Source organism: Uloborus diversus, chromosome 3, assembly GCF_026930045.1.
Source record: "Uloborus diversus isolate 005 chromosome 3, Udiv.v.3.1, whole genome shotgun sequence".
Lineage (NCBI taxonomy): Eukaryota > Metazoa > Arthropoda > Arachnida > Araneae > Uloboridae > Uloborus > Uloborus diversus.
Window position 1 is genome coordinate 42,754,918 of NC_072733.1, and position 20,938 is coordinate 42,775,855.

At 32.9% G+C, this 20,938-nt stretch overlaps 2 protein-coding genes across 2 annotated transcripts; both read left to right on the forward strand.

Annotated features, from left to right (window-relative positions):
• The first annotated feature begins 15,805 nt into the window (after positions 1 to 15,805).
• On the forward strand, positions 15,806 to 18,616 carry LOC129218718 (uncharacterized). The gene has a single exon (XM_054853041.1). It carries the CDS (start codon positions 15,806 to 15,808, stop codon positions 18,614 to 18,616), a length of 2,811 nt encoding a protein of 936 aa, XP_054709016.1.
• A 171-nt stretch (positions 18,617 to 18,787) lies between these two features.
• LOC129218719 (uncharacterized) lies at positions 18,788 to 20,380 on the forward strand. The gene has a single exon (XM_054853042.1). It carries the CDS (start codon positions 18,788 to 18,790, stop codon positions 20,378 to 20,380), a length of 1,593 nt encoding a protein of 530 aa, XP_054709017.1.
• The last annotated feature ends 558 nt before the right edge of the window (positions 20,381 to 20,938 follow it).

Sequence of the window (20,938 nt, forward strand, 5' to 3'; positions counted from 1 at the left end):
TGTTTATAGTATATGTACGTACCAGTTATTCCTTGAATACCGTTATGAACAACATCGTATTCAGTATAAAGTAAAATTATTTATTGCGTAACAGTCTAACAACGTTTTATTTCAGAATAAAATTTAGAATTTAAAAAAATAATAATCGATCTTTGCTTCCATTTCGCAATTTTGTCTTAGTTTCTACCTTTAAGGATTTTGTAACACACCTGTGAAAAATATTTTCTCCAGGCTTATTATTATGGAAAAGAAATTCCGTTTTCCTAGTTTTCGGTTCATGGCAGATTTCCGTTAATATTGTAAAGAGTTTTTGTGCTATATTTTGTAACTTATTGGAAAACTAGAGTTTTCTTTCAAAATTTAAAAACAAGGAATACAATAATATTTTCAAAATAATTACTAACAAAACAATTAAAACGTTGCATTCTCTCTCTGCTTTTGAAAATCTGTAATAAAAATTTCTGAGCAATCAATTTCTCCACTTTGTGCATAGATATGCTTACATCAAGTAGCGATTTTTCACTTCTTTTACTTTTATTTGCATGCATGAAAGTTTTATCTCGCTATATATATATACATATATATATATATACAGGGTGGTCCCGAATTCATGGTACAAACTTTAATGGTAGGTACAGGAAATTGTAACAAGGATTTATTGTATAGGAATGTATAGTCGCAAGTGACGCGGTAAGGCGTAAACAGAGGAAATAAAAGGAAAGAAAAATGGAGTGATCGGTTGGTATCACTGTCGGTAGAGGGTAGTGGATCTCTAGCCGCCGTTGAACATGATAAATCGCAGTAAAGAAAAGCGCCATTCACAATTGTGCTGCCGTAGACGATGGGTGACTTTATGTATGCAGAAAAAGCAGACATGCATTACATGTACGGCCGTGCAAATGGTAACGCCAGAGCTGCGTTACGAATATATCGCGCGGAGTATACTAATCGACGAATGCCGGATCATAGAATTTTTCAACGGTTACATCGTCAACTTTGTCAAACAGGTGCGTTCGACGTCAACAGACGTGACGCTGGTCGATTAAGAGCTGTACGCACTCCAAGGCTGGAAGAAAGCATCGTGAACATTGTGGCTGATAGACCCGAGTCAAGTACAAGAACTGTTGCGCGTGACGTAGGTGTGAGTCATCAGACTGTATGCAGAGTGTTAAAGGAAAATCGCTTACACCCCTTCCATTTTCAGAAAGTACAAGTATTGAATCCGGCAGATTATCCTCTTCGCGTGAACTTCTGCCAGTGGGTGTTGCAGCAATGTGCGTTGCAGCCGGATTTCGTAGGTCATGTGCTATTTACAGATGAAGCGACATTTTCACGCGAGGGTGTCTTTAATGCGCACAATTCCCATGTGTAGGCAACCGATAATCCACATGCAACGCGTCCACATGCGTTTCAACAACGTTTCAGTATTAATGTGTGGGCTGGTATTGTGAACGACTTTTTGATTGGCCCATACTTACTACTCACGCGACTCAGTGGCGGAAACTATCTTATTTTTCTGCAAGAAGTGTTACCACAACTGCTGCATGATGTTCCGATCGCCATTCGTAACCGCTGTGGTTTCAGCACGATGGGGCCCAGCACACTTCAGCATTGATGTACGGATTTACCTGAATGCCACGTTTGGTGCTAGATGGATTGGGTGTGGTGGACCAGTCCCTTGGCCACCCCGAACTCCCGATTTCTCGAGCCTCGATTACTTTCTATGGGGACATCTAAAGAGGCTTGTTTATGAGACTCCAGTCGACTCAGATGAGGATCTCGTCGCTCGCATATCTGTAGCTGCTGCAGGTGTGCGTGAAATACCAGGCATCTTTGAACGTGTACGCCAATCGCTGCACCGACGCTGTCAAGCATGTATCGCTAATGGTGGACGCAATTTTGAACACTTACTGTAAACATGACAATTGTCAACAACGATTTCAATAAAATCTTAGTTTTTCCTTTCGGCCGTTATTTCCCCTGTTTACGCCTAACCACGTCACTTGCGACTATACATTCCTATACAATTAATCCTTGTTATAATGTCCTGTACCTACCATTAAAGTTTGTACCATGAATTCGGGACCACCCTGTATATATATATATATATATATATATATATATATATATATATATATATATATATATATATATATATATATATATATATATATATATATATATATATATATATATATATATATACTAGCAGTAGTCGCACAGCGATGCCCGTGCTAAAAATTTAATGAAAGTCCATTGAATAAAATAAAAATTGACGCCCCCTCCCCCTCTGATGTGAAATGATTCTTTTTCTTTGTATAAAAGGCATACACAACTTTTCAAAAAAAAAAAAAACTATTTAAGTTTCTTTGGAATTTAAAACTTTTCGTCAAATCATTAAATTAGATTTACAGTTGCTTTAAAACTCTATTTAGTGAGTGAAGTGGTTTTTACTGTAATTTAAAATATTTCGTAAACTAAACAAAAAAAGACATCAAATAATATCTTTCAAATGTAAAAATAATTCCGCAGCTCTATTGTTTATCGCCAAACTTGCCCAGTATCCACGCTATCATAATCCATCCGTCTAACGAAAAAAAAACATCCCATGGAACATTTAAAAATCATCGTCAGAAAAAAGAAGAAAATGTCGTACATTTCACTCGGATAAAAACAAATCAAAAGTTTCTTTTCTTTCAAAACAAATTGCCAAAAAAAAAAAAAAAAAAATTACATTAACGGTTGCCTTAAAACAATATTCCTAGACTGAACTGCTCAGCGCCTAACGTGCCAAGCGATCACGCTACCGGAACCCAGCCCAATTGCGAGTGAAGCGGATGTTTTTTTTTTTTTTTTTTTTGGCAATAATAAATGTTTCGCCAAACAAACAAAAAAATATAAAATCACATTAACAGTTAGCTTTCAAATGCTGCGTTGCCCGGCTTTGCCCGGTCTACCTTGAGAACAAAAATTGTGTCAAGTGACATATATTAAACGATTGATTAAAAGAATAACTTAATAACTTAAAGAATAACTTAAATAAAAGAAAAAAAAACACCATGCAAAATTACCCTCCCAAACAATGACGACAGATAGTAAAATACTTTTAAGAAATTAAAATGCGAAAGATGGATTTTAAAAGCGTAACCATGGAAACATGAAATAAAATAAGTTAAAGAAATCAGATGCAAAATAAGGAAATAAACTATGGATTCAAAAAGCGTAACCATGGAAACGCGAAAATAAAATGAATAATACTTGAATCAAAATGACATATTTCGAAATTGATTTAAAAACGCTTGTAACTTCTTTTCCTTTGAAGATAGAAGCTAATTTTTTCGACCATAGGTCGAGAGAGATCTGGAGTAAAAAATCTCGCTTTTTCCAATGTTGTCAAAAAGAAAACTGTGGGACAATTCCTTCACTTTTTATTGATAGATTTAATGAAGAAAGTAGTGCCTAAATTTCAGCTAAGCCTAAAAAAGTTCGAGCATTGGAATAAATTGCTTAGAACGCAGAAAATTCTACCCTTTTTAACGATATATAACATTAATATGTGCAAGTAATTTTTCACCCCTTTAACAGATAATAATAGGCAATTTAATATATATATATATATATATATATAAAAGTGAAAAATATTGAAAAGACCACACCAAGAGCCCATAGATGCGCAACGCAGCAAAACTAAAAAGCCAAGTAAATATAAAATTAAGCAAACAGAATTTTTCAAATATATATATATATATATATATATATATATATATATATATATATATAATTTATTTATTTATTTATAATTATTAATCAAAAGTTTTCACACGAAACATTTTAAATATTTATTCTTCGAAATTATGCTGCACCTATCTTATTTTTCTGCTTGTTTTGGGTATCATAAATTTTGAAATGAAAATATTTGATTTTTGGATCTTTTTATTTTTTTGACCCACTTACACTCTCTGTCTCTCTCTCTCTCTCTCTCTCTCTCTCTCTCTCTCTCTCTCTCCCTGTCTCTCTCTCTCTCTCTTTCATTTTTAATTTATATCTCCCTGTAGCAATGACATTATCATTTGAATTTTTCTTTTCCCCTTTTTTCTGTTTTTTAAATTAACAAAGGAGCATATTTATTTATTTATTCAAATCCTGCATTCTGTATTTATTTATTTTTTTAATCTTAATTCTTTAATTTAGCATTCCTCTGCTTATGAATGAATTGTTATATTTCATATAAACTTTGTAACAGCACAGCTTTAAGGAATAAAATTGTTGAAATATTCTTTAATGAACTCAAAAATGAAATAAAAAATATATCTATCATTTCTTTTATTCAATCGACGTTATATGATTCTTAAAGTTTTGTTTATCAGTATTTGGTCACTTGGATTTTAAGGATCCATAAAAAAATTAAAACTATAAGTTTCCAATTAAAATTGATGCTACTTGTTTCGAAATTACCCTGAAAGAAATAGTAAAAATTATGTTTTCAATCTTATTATTTGATGGTTATGCCAACAGATGGCAGCACTAACGTTTTCAAGAGGCAGCTTGAAAACAAATTAATAGTATGGATACATTTTTGTAAAAGAAATAAGAAAAAGGTAAAGTCTCTTCAGATTCCCAAAACCGGTAAAAAATTTAAAAAGATATTTTCTGAACTTACTTTTTTTTTCAAAATAGCCTCTTTTTTATTTCTTAAAATCTTTCCATTATAAAGTTGCAATGAAGAGATGCTACTAAAAGCTTCTCTGTACTAATCACATACCTCGTCATTTCCACAGAAGTTTATCAAATTAACATTTTTCTGGTAATATTTGCATTGTCATTTTCCAAATATAGTCTACGCCAGCGGTTCTGAATTAAAAAAATAATAGAAATTAAAAAGTTACCTTTGTAAATAAATTCAAAAAGCTCATTTCAAGGCTGAACTTCGGCATAGATTTGCGAGTTTTGGGCATTTTAAACTTTTCAAACAATGAAGGTTTTCGAAACATTTTTTGGTTCAAGTCATCAGTTTAAAAACCTTTTAAAAGGGCTTTTTTGTTCACTGTATACTTGTTGAAAACTGCTTTTATGTTCGTGCATATAAAATTGCGATGTTTAGAGAACATTAACGGTAAATTAAAAAAGATTATCTCTTTATTTGAAATACATTTTTATTAAAATGAAAGTCAATACCGTTTTTTTTAAATAAAGATAGGAAAAAGGAAAAAATGTTTTAAATTTCCAAAAATTTCACCTCTAAAAATTATTTACATAAGCTTGGTTTGAAATAAAAAGTATGAAATAAAATGATAATGTGATTTCTTAATTACAACACTCAAAAATTGCAGTTAATCCTAATATCGTTATGTTTAGTTCAATTCCAAAGCAGCCAAAAAATGTAAGATAAAAATTTGATAGAAGAAAAAATAAAGGCGGTATGGTAAAAGATAGTTGCACTAAGCTATGCACCGCCTATTTCATCTCTCAAGTTTTTAATTTAAATTTTATTTTCTTTTTAACTGCCTTGGAATTAACCTAAATATAAAGATATGGGTCATTCTCCAGAAAAAGGAACTTTTGAACGCAAATATTTTTCAATTTCGAAACCTTTTGTTTTCTTTTTTTTTCATTCTTACATGAAAGTGTTACCTACTAGAAGTAACCATAAACGATGGCCCAGCTAAGTTCCATTTATTTTACTCATAAATGAAAAATTAAAAAATGCCCTGTTCACGGAAATTTAAAAAAAAAAAAAAATTTTAATGTTTAAAAATTGAGGCCAATTTAATATCAAAGTAGTAATTTTGTTAATTGTGCAAACAATGAGCTAGTTTAATGATTAGTTGGAATTTAATATTAAGCTCTTAATTAAAGTACGGCTTAGTTAGTAGTTATCGTTTTAGATGAAATATTTGTTAAAAATAGTATTTAGTAAATTTGAGAATACACTGGCAATTTATAATTGTAATAGAATGCCTACGATTGATAACCTCCATCATTTATTTTCACCTCACAAATAATGACATTGATATGGTCTGTCACGGAGGTGAGATTCACGGAGATGAGAAATTTTCCATTAAAGAGAAATATGTTTTTTCTTCATTGCTATAATCTACACATATCAAGCATATGAAAACTTGTTCACTTCTTTTTTTACATTAATTTACATCCCTGAAATTTGAGTTCACGGAGTCATAATAACCACACTAAGTTTTTACAGAAAAATCTATCTCCTTGATTTTCGACAAAAATCTCACAACTTCAACTATGGCTGAAAATAAACAAAGGGGTTCCCTTGTATCGTGGAAAATAAAATTTGATGTCATTACTGCCACGCGTTAATGAGGAATGGTATTTTAAGTTTAGGTAACGGAGGTGAATATTTTTGTGTGACATGACTACTTATCCTAAAAAAACGAACTAAAATGCAATATTAAAAAATTAAATATACTTAAAAAATTAGTGTTTGAGACACTTAGGAAAGGAATAATAAATAAATAAATATATACATTTAATTGAACAAGTTATTAAGCAACATAAACAGTCACACCAGGTGTGTGACATGCCACGAAGGTGAGAATTCACATGTTGTGTGTTGTAATCAAGAAATAATATACTTATATTATTTCATACTTTTTACTGAGAACCAAGCTTATAGTATAGAAATAGTCTTCAGAATTAAAAATATTTTTAATATTTTTTACATATCCAAGCTAAAAAAATACTTTATTCAAAATAAATAAAGTAATTAAATACTACTATTAACAATGATAACGTTTTATTCGATAGTTATGCGTTTACTTTGCGATTATTTTTTTGTAAATCTGCGATTTTTTAAATTTTTATTTACTTATGTGATAATACAAATCTTTTACAAGCAATTTATACAGTAATCTGTTTAATACCTAGTAATTTTTTTTTTTTAGGTAACAAAAAAAAAAGACTTATCGGTACGCGAAATTTCATCAAAAATCTTTACCGGTCCACAGGTCGAAAATTTTTGAGAAACGCTTTGAACTGAAGCGCATTATTAATAGCTTTTATTTTCCTCGTTAGATGGCAGCACCTCTGCTTTTGCGACGACTACATCTTGGAAATATTTTAAGCATTTTTAGAAGTAAATCATTGTTTTTGAGGGTGGAAAAAAAACTACACTTAGGTCTCTAGCTAAATTTAACGAGCACAATAACTGAAAGGTTGTAAAAAAGAATCATTCTGTAGATAGATTTTTTTTTTTTTTTTACGTGAGGACGTGAGGGGTGGAGAAACATAAATTGGAATGACATTTTTTGTACCTTGACATTACGGACAAAAAAAAAAAAAAAATCAACTGCAGTTATTGTTTTGTAACAATGCACTTTGCTATTGACTGCTAGGCAGCTGAACATAGCCGTATACACTCTTATTGTTTAAGGCACAATAAAAAGTTTGATTTCTTCTTTAATTTAAATTTAAAAATTAGACCCTTTTCACATTGAAAAGTGCATTATTTTTGAAAATGTTTAAAATAAAAGGAGTTTAAAAACAACTTAAATTTTTAAAACTGGCATTTAATGAATCAACTTGCTCAATTTTGATGATTTATAAAAAAATTTAATCTTTAAATGATGGGTCATAGCCTGTTTCTCTATGTTTTGATCTTAATAACAGAATAACACATTCTACAAAAATCAAACAAGAGAGCTCGCCCGAGAAAAATAACTGCCCAAAAATAAAAAAAACATATTTTTATGGGGAGGGAGAGGGAGCAAAATTAGTGGTTAGTTGTTGAAATTAATTGAATCGCAAAATAGATTTCATGTTAAGATTTTTTCCCTCGTTCTCTTAAAGATTGTGCAGCAAAGAAAGTTTTAGTTCAGTAAGTAAATCACATGTGCAAAAAAGGGGGCTTTGCACTTATAAGTTTTAATATAAAAATTTAAGTTTGTGTTTTTTGGGAAGAAATCGAAATACGGTCCGTTTGCACATTCCATCATTTATCATATTCTTATAGTTAGACGTCACGACGATGAAATCATAATCATTGGATAGATTTTTAAAAAATAACTGAAAATTAATTACTAGTCACAGGTTAAATGTATGTTTGTATAAATGCCTTAAAGCAACTGTTTTTAACCGATGATACACGTACCTCTTAGGGTACGCAAAAGTATGTACCGGGTATGCGATTGACTACAAAGGCGTATACAAAAATTATATCGATAATGACTAGTTGTGACAAAAAACAGAACAATGTTCGTGTGTTCGAATTTGAAGCAAAGGTATTGCAATATTTAGTCATTTAATTTCTGGGCTGGTACTGAAAAAGATCCTAAAGAACTAACAGACTTTGCTGTGAAAAATCTTGCAGTGTTTACAACTTAATTTCGCAAAAAATGGGTCTCGAGTTTTACTTATTTCAAGAGGAAGTAAAGAAAGAACCTTAAATTTAAGATGTTGTTTGTAAGATGACTTTTTAAGATGATGCAGTTTTAAACATTGATGAACAAAAACAAACCCAGCGCTCTCACTAATTATTTCGTGTACTTTTTAAAGTTTATGCTTGATTAATAAAAGGTTTGTAATAAAATTTTCATTACAAAAATTTTTTGTTTCTAGTTGAAATTGCCTATTTGTAATGAAATTATTACATCAGCAATGAAACGTTAATTAATATAATACATTTTGACAAAAGCAAACTGTTTTTGTTGTGAGCTCAAACAGTAAATAATACAAGGTATTTGGATTGAAAGAAAGTTGAAAACCCCTGCCTTAAAGTGTTTTTAAGGTTTAATGACACTTTAAGATCTTTACATAAGCACTAAAATGAGCTATTAGGTCTTCTACAATTAAAAACTAGAGTTTAAAACATTGTACAAGTTACAAACATTACAATCCAGAATTACAAAAATTAGCAAGTTAATTGGAAAATTTTCGAATGTTAGTAATTTTTGACTGTTATCTCTCGAATTTCCTTAACATGCGAGAATACGAGCAAACAGGAATTTACGGCTGATAACGCTGCGTTTTTTAAACAACAATCTTCCGCATATACGCAAACGCGTGAACAATTTATACAGAAAGTCGACCAATCGAATCCTTAACTCGCCAACCAGAAAGTTTCGTTATCACCAACATCGAAACCTTTTCGAGCTACGAAGACCTACACCATCTTAACATCCAGGATCCGCGAGTTGTCATTTCGTTAATAATGCCATCTCTCTCTCTCTCGCTCTGAACCCGTTCAACTGAGTGTTTGATCTTCACGGTCCACTGGTGACCTGTGTCCGGAGAGCTAAACTAGCCTCACCATTTAAAGGCAAGAGGATAAACTAAAAATAAAAAAAGAGCCGAAAAGTGAGCACACGCTAAGCTCAAGCTCTGCTTTCCGTGATCTGGAAACAGTTGAAGGCTCCGCCTCTGCAGGTTGCATTCTCGATTGTCAAGGGCTTGGAGCCCCAGTGGCGGAACTTAGAAAGGTGGAGCCAAAATTTAAAAAAAGGAAAAATGGGTTTGCAGAATGTTCCAACTACCGTTTCCGGCGATGAATATTAATGTTAGGAGTGGTTAAAGTATGAGGCTCTGTAGGGATCATGAAAACAAAGAGAAACTGAGAAGGAATTTCCTGACTTTTAATAAAAAGGAAAATACGGAAATAGTAAATCTAGATATCCTTGGAAAAAGCCCTTGAGTAGCCTCCAAGGGTTTATTCGAGTGTTTCTAAAGGGAAAACTGATGAACTGGCCGGAACTAGATTGTTAAGACAATATTTCGATTAATTTGAATAATAAATTAAGAAACGAAGGCTATGAAGCACAAAATGCAAAAATATTGCTCACGTTGTTTCCGCGTTTTAAAGGAAAAATTTATGAACTCATAGATAGCGAAGATATTTATTTAAATTATTTTGAATAATAAATTCGAAATTCAACACTATAAAGCCCAAATTGTAAAAATATTTCATTGGACGTGTCTCGGTGTTTCAAACGGAAAAATATACGAACCAGACAGAATAAGAGTGAGAGGATAATATGCCTTCCAATGATTTAAATAAAAAAAATATTAAATTAAAAATCAACGCTATAAAGCACAAACTGCAAAAATATTGCTCACACGTTGTTTCATTGGTAAGAAAGTTTCAAGGGCTAAAATATTAAGCAGTGTATAATTTTTTAGGTCTCCCCAGTAATAAGTGCCCTGTGAGTTTTTATGCCCCTTTTATGGATTCTAAATGAGCTATTTATTTAGAAATTAAAATAAACTAAGAATAAATTGATCCTTGACATTTATTTTCTACATTGTTTTTCACAACTTAAAAAAATTAAAAATAAACAGCAAATTGATGATTTAAATGAAAACAAAAATAAGAGTACCATAAAGTTAGAAATGCTTAAACACCAATACTTAAATGCTGTTCAAAGCTATGCTAGCCCAAATGAATGGTGTTATGCCTAAATTTGATCACTTTTGGTAGAAAATATTTGTAAGCAAAAAATGTGAAAAATATTTAAAGCATTTATTCCTCTCTTTCAAAAAGAAATAGAATGAATGGATAAGCAAGAGAAATAAATTGTTTGTCTCTATAATCCCATGAAATATAATTTTAATTAAGACTGACCCCTTATTATTTTTTTTAATTCATAGCTAATTAATTTCAGTTCAAAAATACAGCTTAGGTTTCAGGGTTCTTCATCGAGGAGACAATACCTTTTTTTTTTCCCGTAAGATTCCCCCCGAGATTAATCTGACAGAAGTTCAAAAAATTTATTGTCGTGATTGCTTTTCTTATTACTCAGATCAGGGCTTAATTTTCATTAGAGCTCACGAGAGCTTAACTCCTGTACTTCTGTGGCATTACGTGTGAATTTTCAAGCATCAGACGGAATATTTTCGCAAGAAAATAAGTTTGCTAGACTGTATGACTCCCTCAAACCTTTATTAGAAATTCAGCCCTGATTAAACTTATCTTTTGACTTTCTTTGCTATTTAAAATTAAAATACAAATTCCTGATTTTTAATGTTTCATGTGTTCGATACAATCTTGAATATTGCCACTATGCTTTCTGAAATATTTTGAATAGATTCTTTCTGAATTTATTAATTGTTTTCAAGCATAAAAGGACTGCCTTGATATTAGTTGAAAGTTCGGTACTTGTGTAGAACTTAAATTTGTTTTATTGTCTGATGAAAATGCTAGGTGACTTTTGCAAACACAGGAGATGCATCTTTGTATAATGAAATTATTTTAACCAATATTTTCTTATTACCTGCTTCAAATCTTATGATTTGATTATTATTAATTTTGAACGTGAAGTAAAATGGAGAGCGTAGTATTTGTAAATATAATATTATAACTTGAATGTCAAAAATCGATATCTTAAGAATCTATACAATCAATCTGCAAACTAGTTGACAGAAACCAAACATTTCAATTTTAACGATACGGAAGATGTTAATGCGCACATGTCAGCTAATAATGTGCATATCAACAGCTTTCAAGCTTTAGCGGTAACATGAAGGCAAATTGATCAGAAACAAATATATTTTCAGTTCTTGCAGTACTGGATTTTAGGGGGGAAGCCCCCCCCCTCCCCCCAGGGATAAAATTAGTTTAACTAAAGTATTCTTTAATTGATTTCCACATAACACAAAGCAAATAAATTCTTTAAACTATTATTTTTAAAAACAAATAAACACATAGCATATTTGAATAAAATCACTTTTGTTTCCTATAGCAGTAACATTGGAGTCAGAGGTCAGTGTGAAGGAATATATGAATGGGTCTCAGATATAGAAGATTAATATTTAGTTCTTCCTGTCCTAGAAAAAGAGCATGAGTTACAAATTCAAGTCCATTAATTCGTTTTTGATAGAATCAGCAATTAACATTAAGGCAACCTAAAAAAACCTTTTAAAATAACTTCGAGAAAAATTTGTTATGGAACATTTTTTGTTATGGACATTTGACATTTACTCTCTGGTACCCCTTCCAAAAACTATTTCTTTATCCATCCCTAAATTCTTGCAACATTTTTGCTTAGCGTCAAAATCCTAAGAACATCCTGATTTAGAACTAAAACTGATATAATTAATAAAACTTATTTTTACGTCTAATTAATTCAGAATCCTATACCTTATCACCTCGGGTGCTTCATTAAGGCATTTTTCAGTTCCAAAGAGCCGCAAATTAAATATTTGACATCACCAATAAACTAATCCATAAAAGATAGGCGTGGGTATCCTCATTAGAGAGCAATGACTTAAATCGGGGAAGTTCTTGAAAATAATAATAGTATGGCAAATAATGAATGTCGAGACGGTGTATACGATTATGAGAAGCTGTTTCGGAAACCCTACCTTTTCTACGAATTAAACAGATACAACCCGTGTAGCTTTTAAGGTTCATCTCAAACATCGGTGGGCGACCTGTGGGACTACATGGGTTATTTCGTGTTGAGTGGGTTGTCGTTTCATGGGTGCAACGCTTTTTTATTGGTATACTTATGCATTGTCTCCATCCGGAGGTTCTTTTGTTGGTATGCTGTCATCGGCTGTTAAATCGAACTGTCAGTACTCAATCTCTTTCTTAAGACAGAATATGGGCTCTTGTTTGTAGGTGTATCCAAGTTCGTTAACTCAGGAGAAATTGTTTATGGACTTCCGCACCAAAATTGGTGAAATGATTTTTGATGCAAGCTCTGGGGAGCTTTTTCTTCGACGAAATGTTTAAAGGTGTGACTTAAATGAGATTTAGCTGAGTAAAATGTGGCACGTTATATGAATACTAATCGTTTTTGTCATTTTTCTCGCACTAACATCCTTTCTGGTGTGCATTCTGAATATAAGGGAGGATTAATTGATGTTCATTGTGAATTCCTAAAAGCTAAGCTTCCTTGTCAGGTTTCCTGAATTGAACTTTTTCAATTAAATAAAGAAGATGAACTTGTAAATGTTTAGTCAGCTCTACTTGAACCAATATTTCAGTAATAAAATTTTAACAAATGATATGCATTATCCATAAATTTAAACCGAAGAAATGTTCAGTATTAATCTACCACGGGCAGAAACGGCAGTAACTGTAAATTTTTCTTTTTCTTTTTCTTTTTTTATTTGCATTTTTTCCATCTATTGTACGTTAGCTTTATTGTACAAACTCGCTTAATTGGTTTTAGCTGGAAAAAAAGCGCGAAAAAACCGTATAATTTCAATTGTAAATTCAAATTTTCATTTGTTACTATGGAATACAAAACGCGTTTCTTGAACCATCTCAAAAATTCATTTCTGTGAATACTGCCGTTTACCTGCTCACAGCAGTAATATCCTAAATATTCGAGTAGCATTTGCTTTATCAAATATTAAGGGCTACGGAGAAAAGGTAATATAATTACAGTAAAACTCCTCTAATGCAGACACTAACGGGGCAAAAAATTTGTCCGCAACAGAGAGGTGTCCGCAGGATAGGGGTTTAATAATGTTACTTGCATTGAAATCGGGGAATTAAAAATTTTCCGCATTTGAGGGGTGTCCGTTAGGAGGGGTTTTACTGTAATTATACTGGAATCCTAGTTGTTATGAGACGTGAGAATCGAGGATTTTTTGCAGTTCTATTGAAATCATTGTGCAAGTTACCTGTATGTCTGTAATTCGCGTACAATCAAATTTATCCGACCGCTTTCATAACTTCCTACAAAATTTATCGATAAGGAATAAATAATCAAAATTCAGATATAAATAAATACAAGACTGGCGACCAGCAACATGTGTGGGGCTCAGCTGTGCTACTCTAAGCCAATTTATTAGGGCTCGACCGATGGCATTTTTTGACCGATGGGCCGATGCCGATTGTCGACCGGTTGTTCAAAGATAGCCGATGGCCGATTGTTTTTCTCCAAATGGCCGATTGCTGATGGCCGATGGCCGATGTCGACGGCCGATGTCAAAAAAAAAAAAAAAATCAAACGAAAATAAATTGTTAAGATTGTCAGGGATTTAAAGGATCCCCCCCCCCTCCCTTTCTAAATCTTGCAACCATTTTCCTGATGTTAAAGAAGGAAGTTTTTGTTTTATTAGGAAGTTTTCAAGAAACTCTCTTATAATCAAGTGTTAACTTTTTCTGAAAACGAAATTTAGGAAAACTTCATTGTTTTTCTTCTTCCTCGAGTTAACCTATACAGTAAAAAAAAAAAAACATTGGTTCCATGATTTTCTTCTGCCATCCTCTCACTGAGAAACAAGGAATTGTACACTCTTAATTCAAAAGAACGAAAAAATAACTCTTAAAAAGAGTGAAATCTATTGCGGGTGCATTCATTCTTTCTGAGTGCTATCTTTATCGAAAAAAAGACGCTTTACGAAAAAAAACCAAGACTAAAACTTTTCCTATTGGCATGAAATTCGGAAACACTCCTTTTGATGAACGAAAAATAAAAACATTCTTTAAAAGAAGGACTCAAAAACATTTTCATTGGTTCGATACTGTCACGTGATTTTGTTTAGGGAAAAATCTTCTATACCTCCATGTTCGGCTTAACTAACGTTGGCCGCGAGTACCAAGTGGATGTCGCTATCTAAATGTCTTCATTTGATGAATTAAGACAGTTTTTGTTGCCGAATGAGGTTTCTGAAGGCAATGCACAAAAACTGCATGGTAAGTACGAAGAATGCATGGTAAGTTTTTTATTAAAACTTGTAACTGTTAATATTTCTTGAACTGCTAGTATATCGTTACAAATCACCCACGTGCAATGTTACGGCGAACTTTTTCTTCCAAATTAATGAAACTTTCATCAACAATTTTGTTTCGTTCATCGAATCAAAAATATGACATTTGAAACAGTCGTTATCATCTTTGGTGTGTTTGTGTAATGTATATATATTTTAGGCAGGTGTTACAGACCCGACCATGCGCAAATCTATAGATCGGATACCGAATCCGCTCCCGATGGTCGGAGCTCCAACCACTGCGTTTATTTTAAATTAATCAAATATTGTTTGTGTGTATAATAAACTATAAAGAGTATCATAAACTTTGTTTTATACACTCATTCATATGTGAAACGGGCAATTCAGTAATTAAGAAAGGGTCCTGAGGGGGAGGGGGTGGAAAATTCTCTACATACCCTTGCTTGGAGGTGGGGGGTTAGATCCATTCTTACGTAATATTTTCCAAGCCGATATTTTATATTAGAAATCCGCGGTCAAGTGGTTTGGCAAATATTATATTTCATTTGCTTCAAGAAGGTAAAAGTATGTATTATAGGATGAGTTGTTTTTCACTTGTGTTTCAAAGAATGAAACGTGTAAAATATAATAAAAGAATCGCACTGTGTTTTGCATGTCTTATTTTTAATTTTTATCGCATCATATACAAAAATTATTTGTCGAAAAACATTCGGTCTATATTCCTTAGAGTAAACATTTCTTTACTCAAAAAAGTTTAAAAAAAATAATGATAGTTAATTTAAAAACGATCCCAGTGATGTTAATATTTGTTTTTGTATTATTGTGAAGAAAAAAAAATCTTACGTAGGATGGGGGGGGGGGGATCTTACATACCCTTACATAGGGGGAAGGTCAAAAATTGTCCTTACGTAATTAATGAATGGCCCCTGTATTTTACTGTGCATATACAAATTTATATATTTATACTTTTCCTGTGGCAACGCCTCTGGGATTGCAGTTTTATACTGCGGTCTCTGGGACGAGCGCGAGAAACGGTAAGACTGCGGCGGCGTGATATATATAATATAATGGTTCTTCAATAAAACCAAGCAAAACTTCAATTGTATCAGCCTCAGCTATTTCTCAAAATAAGTTATACAGTCCACTTACCAGCGACCAACATATGGTCCAGCAGCCGGATAATAGAATGGCTAAAACATATAATAAAGCTGAGTTGAACCGATTAAGGGGACGCGTAAAAGCAAAGCTCACGATTATAACTAAATTTGATGAAAAAGATAAAGAATTGTGTGAGAAGACTAAAGTTGAATGGGAAAGTAAATTACGTCATATCTCGGAATTAAAACAAGAATTGAAAAGGCTCTTCGAGTTATACGGTGAGTTAAAGTTGGATGAAAAAGAAGAATTCGAGTGTGATGAAATCTTCATGGAATTGGATTCGATCTGCGACACTCTGGAGGTAAACATTAAATATTTCCTTACTGGGTTTACTGATAAAACGGATAAGTCTAAAACTGAAGACTTTAGCGCTAACAATTCATTAAAGTTTGATTTCGCTGCAAAATTGCCTACTATCCCGTTACCTAAATTTAGCGGTAAAATTGAAGAATTTGCTAACTTTAAGGGTCAGTTTCAATCCATGATTTCTGCTAATGAAAACATTTCAGAAACTCAAAAATTGTTCTATTTAAAAGCTGCCTTACAAGGTGAAGCAAAAATGTTAGAAACTAGTGAGGACACGTTTAAATCCTTGTTTAGTGCATTAGAGGCTAGGTATGAAAATAAACGTGCAATAGTGGATCTCCATATTCAGGAAATATTGGGATTAGAAAAAATAAATTTCGAAAACTCAAAATTGTTGAGAAATTTATCTGATAAAGTTAAAAAGAATTTAAGAGGCTTAAAAGTGCTTAATTTAGAATGTAATGATCTTTCAAATGCGATAATAACGAACATTGTTCTTCAAAAGCTAGACAAAGATTCTAGAAAGGCATACGAATTATCTGTAGCTACTAAAGAAATTCCGTCATTACATGAATTATTACAATTTATAGATAACAGATCTAATGTGCTTGATCAATTAAATACGAGTATTTCTAACAAAAATGTAAAAGGGTTTCAAAATCATATGTCAAAACCCAGAAATTTATTTATTAATGCCGATAAAAACATTAAACTTTGCTTTATGTGTAATGAACAACATTCTTTATTTAAGTGTAACCAGTTCAACAATTTAAATATTTCTCAGCGCTTAGAATTTGTAAAGAATCACAAATTGTGTAGAAATTGCTTAAGGCAACACAAGTCTGATTGTCGTTCAACATTCAAATGCTCGGTATGCTTTAAAAGGCATAATACATTGCTACATTATGAAAAAGACAAAAATGGCAGTAAATCAGTACCTTCAAATGTAAATGTTAATAATTCGTTTTCCGCGATAGAAGAATCATCGTATAAACAAGAAGCGTCACTCGCTAGTACGCTCCTAGCTCAGAAGTCAGGAATTTTATGTACCGTTTTGATGTATGTTACCAATGCGAGTGGAAGGAAAGTAAAATCAAGAGGAATTTTAGATAGTGTCAGCACTGTAAACTGTATTTCTCGTGAAGCCGCTGAATTTCTTGAGTTAAAAAAGGAAGAATCGAATATTTTCATTTCTGGTATCAATGGTAAAGAAAGTTTTGTAAAAAAGTCGGTAACAGCAACAATTTCGAACGAGAAGGGAGATTATACAAAAACTACAACCTTCTTAATTTTACCAAAAATTACGGGACTAACGCCGATGAGGCGTCTGGATGTGTCGCGGTTAGATTTTCCCAGCGGAATCGAATTAGCGGATTCTGAGTTTTTTATTCCTAACAAAATTCATGCATTAATTGGGTGTGAATTCTTTTTTGAATTGCTTAAGCCGGGGAAATTTAAATCAAAAGATAATTCTTTATTTTTGCAAAACACAGTGTTCGGATTTGTAGTATCAGGAACGATAAATAACGTAAAAGTAAATTTCTTTGCGGGTTTGACTTCCGAAAAGGAAAACTTAAATCGTACAATTCAGAGATTTTTTGAGATTGAATCGTTTCCTGGAGATGCTGGAGATGACAAAAATGTTTCTGTTGAAGAGTTGTACTGCGAGGAATATTTCATTAAAACAACTAAACGCGATGATTCTGGTAGATATATAGTTAAACTTCCGATAAGGGAAAACAGGAGTTCATGTTTGGGAAACTCCAGAGATGTCGCAGAAAAACGTTTGAATCAACTTTGGAAAAAATTAAGCGAAAACGAAGATATGGCAAGTCAATACAAGTGTTTTATGGACGAATATCTGCATCTAGGGCACATGGAAAGGGAAATTGAGTGTCCTTCAAACACGGACAATGGTTATTACATTCCACATCACGCCGTTTTACGACCAGATAGTGTATCTACGCCTTTACGGGTCGTATTCGATGCTTCAGCAAAAACAAATGAGGGTAGTTCACTAAATTCAATTTTATTCAACGGAGGTATCGTTCAACAGGACTTGTTTTCCATTGCATTGCGGTTTAGAAAACATCAATATGCTTTCAGTGCTGATATAAAAAAGATGTATCGGCAGATATTAGTAGATCCTGAGGATCGAGAACTGCAAAAAATTCTTTGGAAAACGGATCCGTTTGGCCCCGTTGAAACTTATCATTTAAAAACTGTAACGTACGGCACAAAATGTGCGCCATTTCTGGCCACTCGAACGCTAAGGGCTTTGGCAGATGACGAACTTAAAGATTACTCCGATGCATGTGAAGTAGTTCGCAACGACTTTTATGTTGATGACGTGCTGTCGGGTTCAGAAAGTTTGGATCAGGCTAAGTTCCTACAGTCTAATCTCATTAAAGTTTTGCAGAGAGGAGGAATGGAACTCCATAAATGGGTGTCTAACCATCCTGAATTAATACTAGGGGATACTCATCATGAATACTCGTTCACATCTTAAGAAATAACTGTCAAGACATTGGGAATGTTTTGGTGTTCAAAATTGGATTATTTTACATTTAGAGTGACTGTGGATATCTAGGAAAATTACACGAAAGGTGAAGTTCCTTTTAAGATTTCTAGAATTTTCGAACCCCAGGGTCCAATACAACCATTCATTTCGAAGGATAAAATGTTCCATCAGAGACTTTGGGTGTTGTTACTCAACTGGTCGAATCCTTATCCCCCTAAGGAGTGGTGGAGTTGTTTGAAACAACTTCCTGTTATAAATCAAGTGCAAATTCCAAGGTACAGTCATCTTTCTAACGCAATTACTATTCAGCTACGCGGATTCGCTGTTGCTTCAAAACAAGCCTTTGGAACAGTCGTCTACTTGAATTCGATAGATGCGTTTGGATACGCAAATACGAGTCTCTTGTGCAGTAAATTAGCTGTAGCTCCTCTAGAGACCTCAACAATTTCTCGTTTGGAGTTTTCAGCGTTCCTTCTATTAGCGCGACTTACATCCAAGATTGTACCTGTGTTGCAGTTGCCAATGGACCATATTTACTTGTATAGTGGCTCGACCATTGTTCTTACCTGGATTAAAAACCCTCCCGAGAAGTTGAAGCCGTTTGTATCCAATAGAATGAAGGTAAGTCAACCTATGGATCGACATTACCAGTGTCAACATTCCTGTTCCAAAGATAATATAGCGGATATTATTTTCCATGGACCAGCGGGTGTTCTCTTGTCAAATCAGGAGAGGTGGGAAGGACCAAAGATTTTAATAACTCTATTAAGTGAACATTATTTTGAACTGAATAATCTCAATCAATCGTTATATTTCAGTAAACTGAAAGATACTCTTGAAACTGTTTTAATTGCTACAGAAAATGATTTGTTGGTAAATTTCCTGAATTTGAGTAATAACTATCGAAAATCAATTAATGTAATTAGTTATATTCTTAGGTTCATTTATAACTGCAAGAATGAAATGAAGAAGGTTGAACCTTTTACTGCAGATGAGGTCACTGCCAGTGAATTGAAACTTTTATCGTTTGTCCAGCATGAATGTCTTAGTAATGATTTTCAGCAGCTAAAATCGGGAAATCCGGTTAAAATCTCAGGTAAATTAAAATTGTTACCTTTTCATGATAAAGATTTAAATATCATAAGACTTGGAGGTCGTTTATCAAATTCCGAATTATCCTTTGATGCGAAGCATCCAATAGCAATGCCTAAACATCATAATTTATCAAGACTTATTTTATTAGATTTACACGTTAGAATTTCCCATCTAGGTGTGCAAGCACGATTGCATGCATTTACATTAAAATTTTGGATAACTCAGGGGAGAGATCTCTCTCGGAAAATTGTACATGAATGTGTGATTTGTGCAAAATACAAACCACGAATTTTAGAACATAAAATGAGAGACCTCCCACCCGAACGCTGCAAACAAACCTTTCCCTTTTTGAATACTGGCACTGACTTCGTAGGTCTATTCTATATCAAAATTCAATATCAATTTAAAGATGCATTGCAAAAGGTATTTACAATATTTGTATGTTTATCATCCCATACTTTTCATTTTGAAATTGTGTCGGCTTTAGCATCTGATTCGTTTATTGCTTTGCTAAAGGGATTTGTGCCTTGTCTAGGAAAATGTGCTGGTTTATTTAGCGATAACGCAAAAACATATATCGGTGCTCACAAAGAGCTCGACCGCTTGCAAAGGTTAGTGAGTCAACCAGATGAGATTTTATCAATTTCTTTCTATTGAAAGAATAAAATGGAGGTTTATCCCACCCAAATCTCCTCATTTTGGAGGCATTTGGGAAAGTGGTGTCAAATCATTTAAATTTCATTTAAAATGCGCAATGGGCAAATTGATTTTTACTTACGAAGAACTTTTAATAATCAAAAATCAAATCGAAAGAGTTCAGTGTAAAGTATATTTGCTTTATTGTGTATACATATTTTCATGTTTGAATGTTTTGATTGTAATTGAGTATTATATCTGTTCAATTTACTTCTGTGCATTTTATGGTATTTTACTGATAAATTTATTGGTAAATATTTTTGAAATCTATCAATTTCAACGCCGGGAGTATGTATTTTACTGTGCATATACAAATTTATATATTTATACTTTTCCTGTGGCAACGCCTCTGGGATTGCAGTTTTATACTGCGGTCTCTGGGACGAGCGCGAGAAACTGTAAGACTGCGGCGGCATAATGTATACAATATAATGGTTCTTCAATAAAACCAAGAAAAAAACTACAATTGTGTCAGCCTCAGCTATTTCTCAAAATAAGTTATACAGTCCACTACCAGCG

Excerpts from the sequence above, each read along its gene's own strand:
- LOC129218719 (XM_054853042.1), top strand. The coding sequence starts at position 18,788 with ATGTTCCATCAGAGACTTTGGGTGTTGTTACTCAACTGGTCGAATCCT.
- LOC129218718 (XM_054853041.1), top strand. The coding sequence starts at position 15,806 with ATGGTCCAGCAGCCGGATAATAGAATGGCTAAAACATATAATAAAGCT.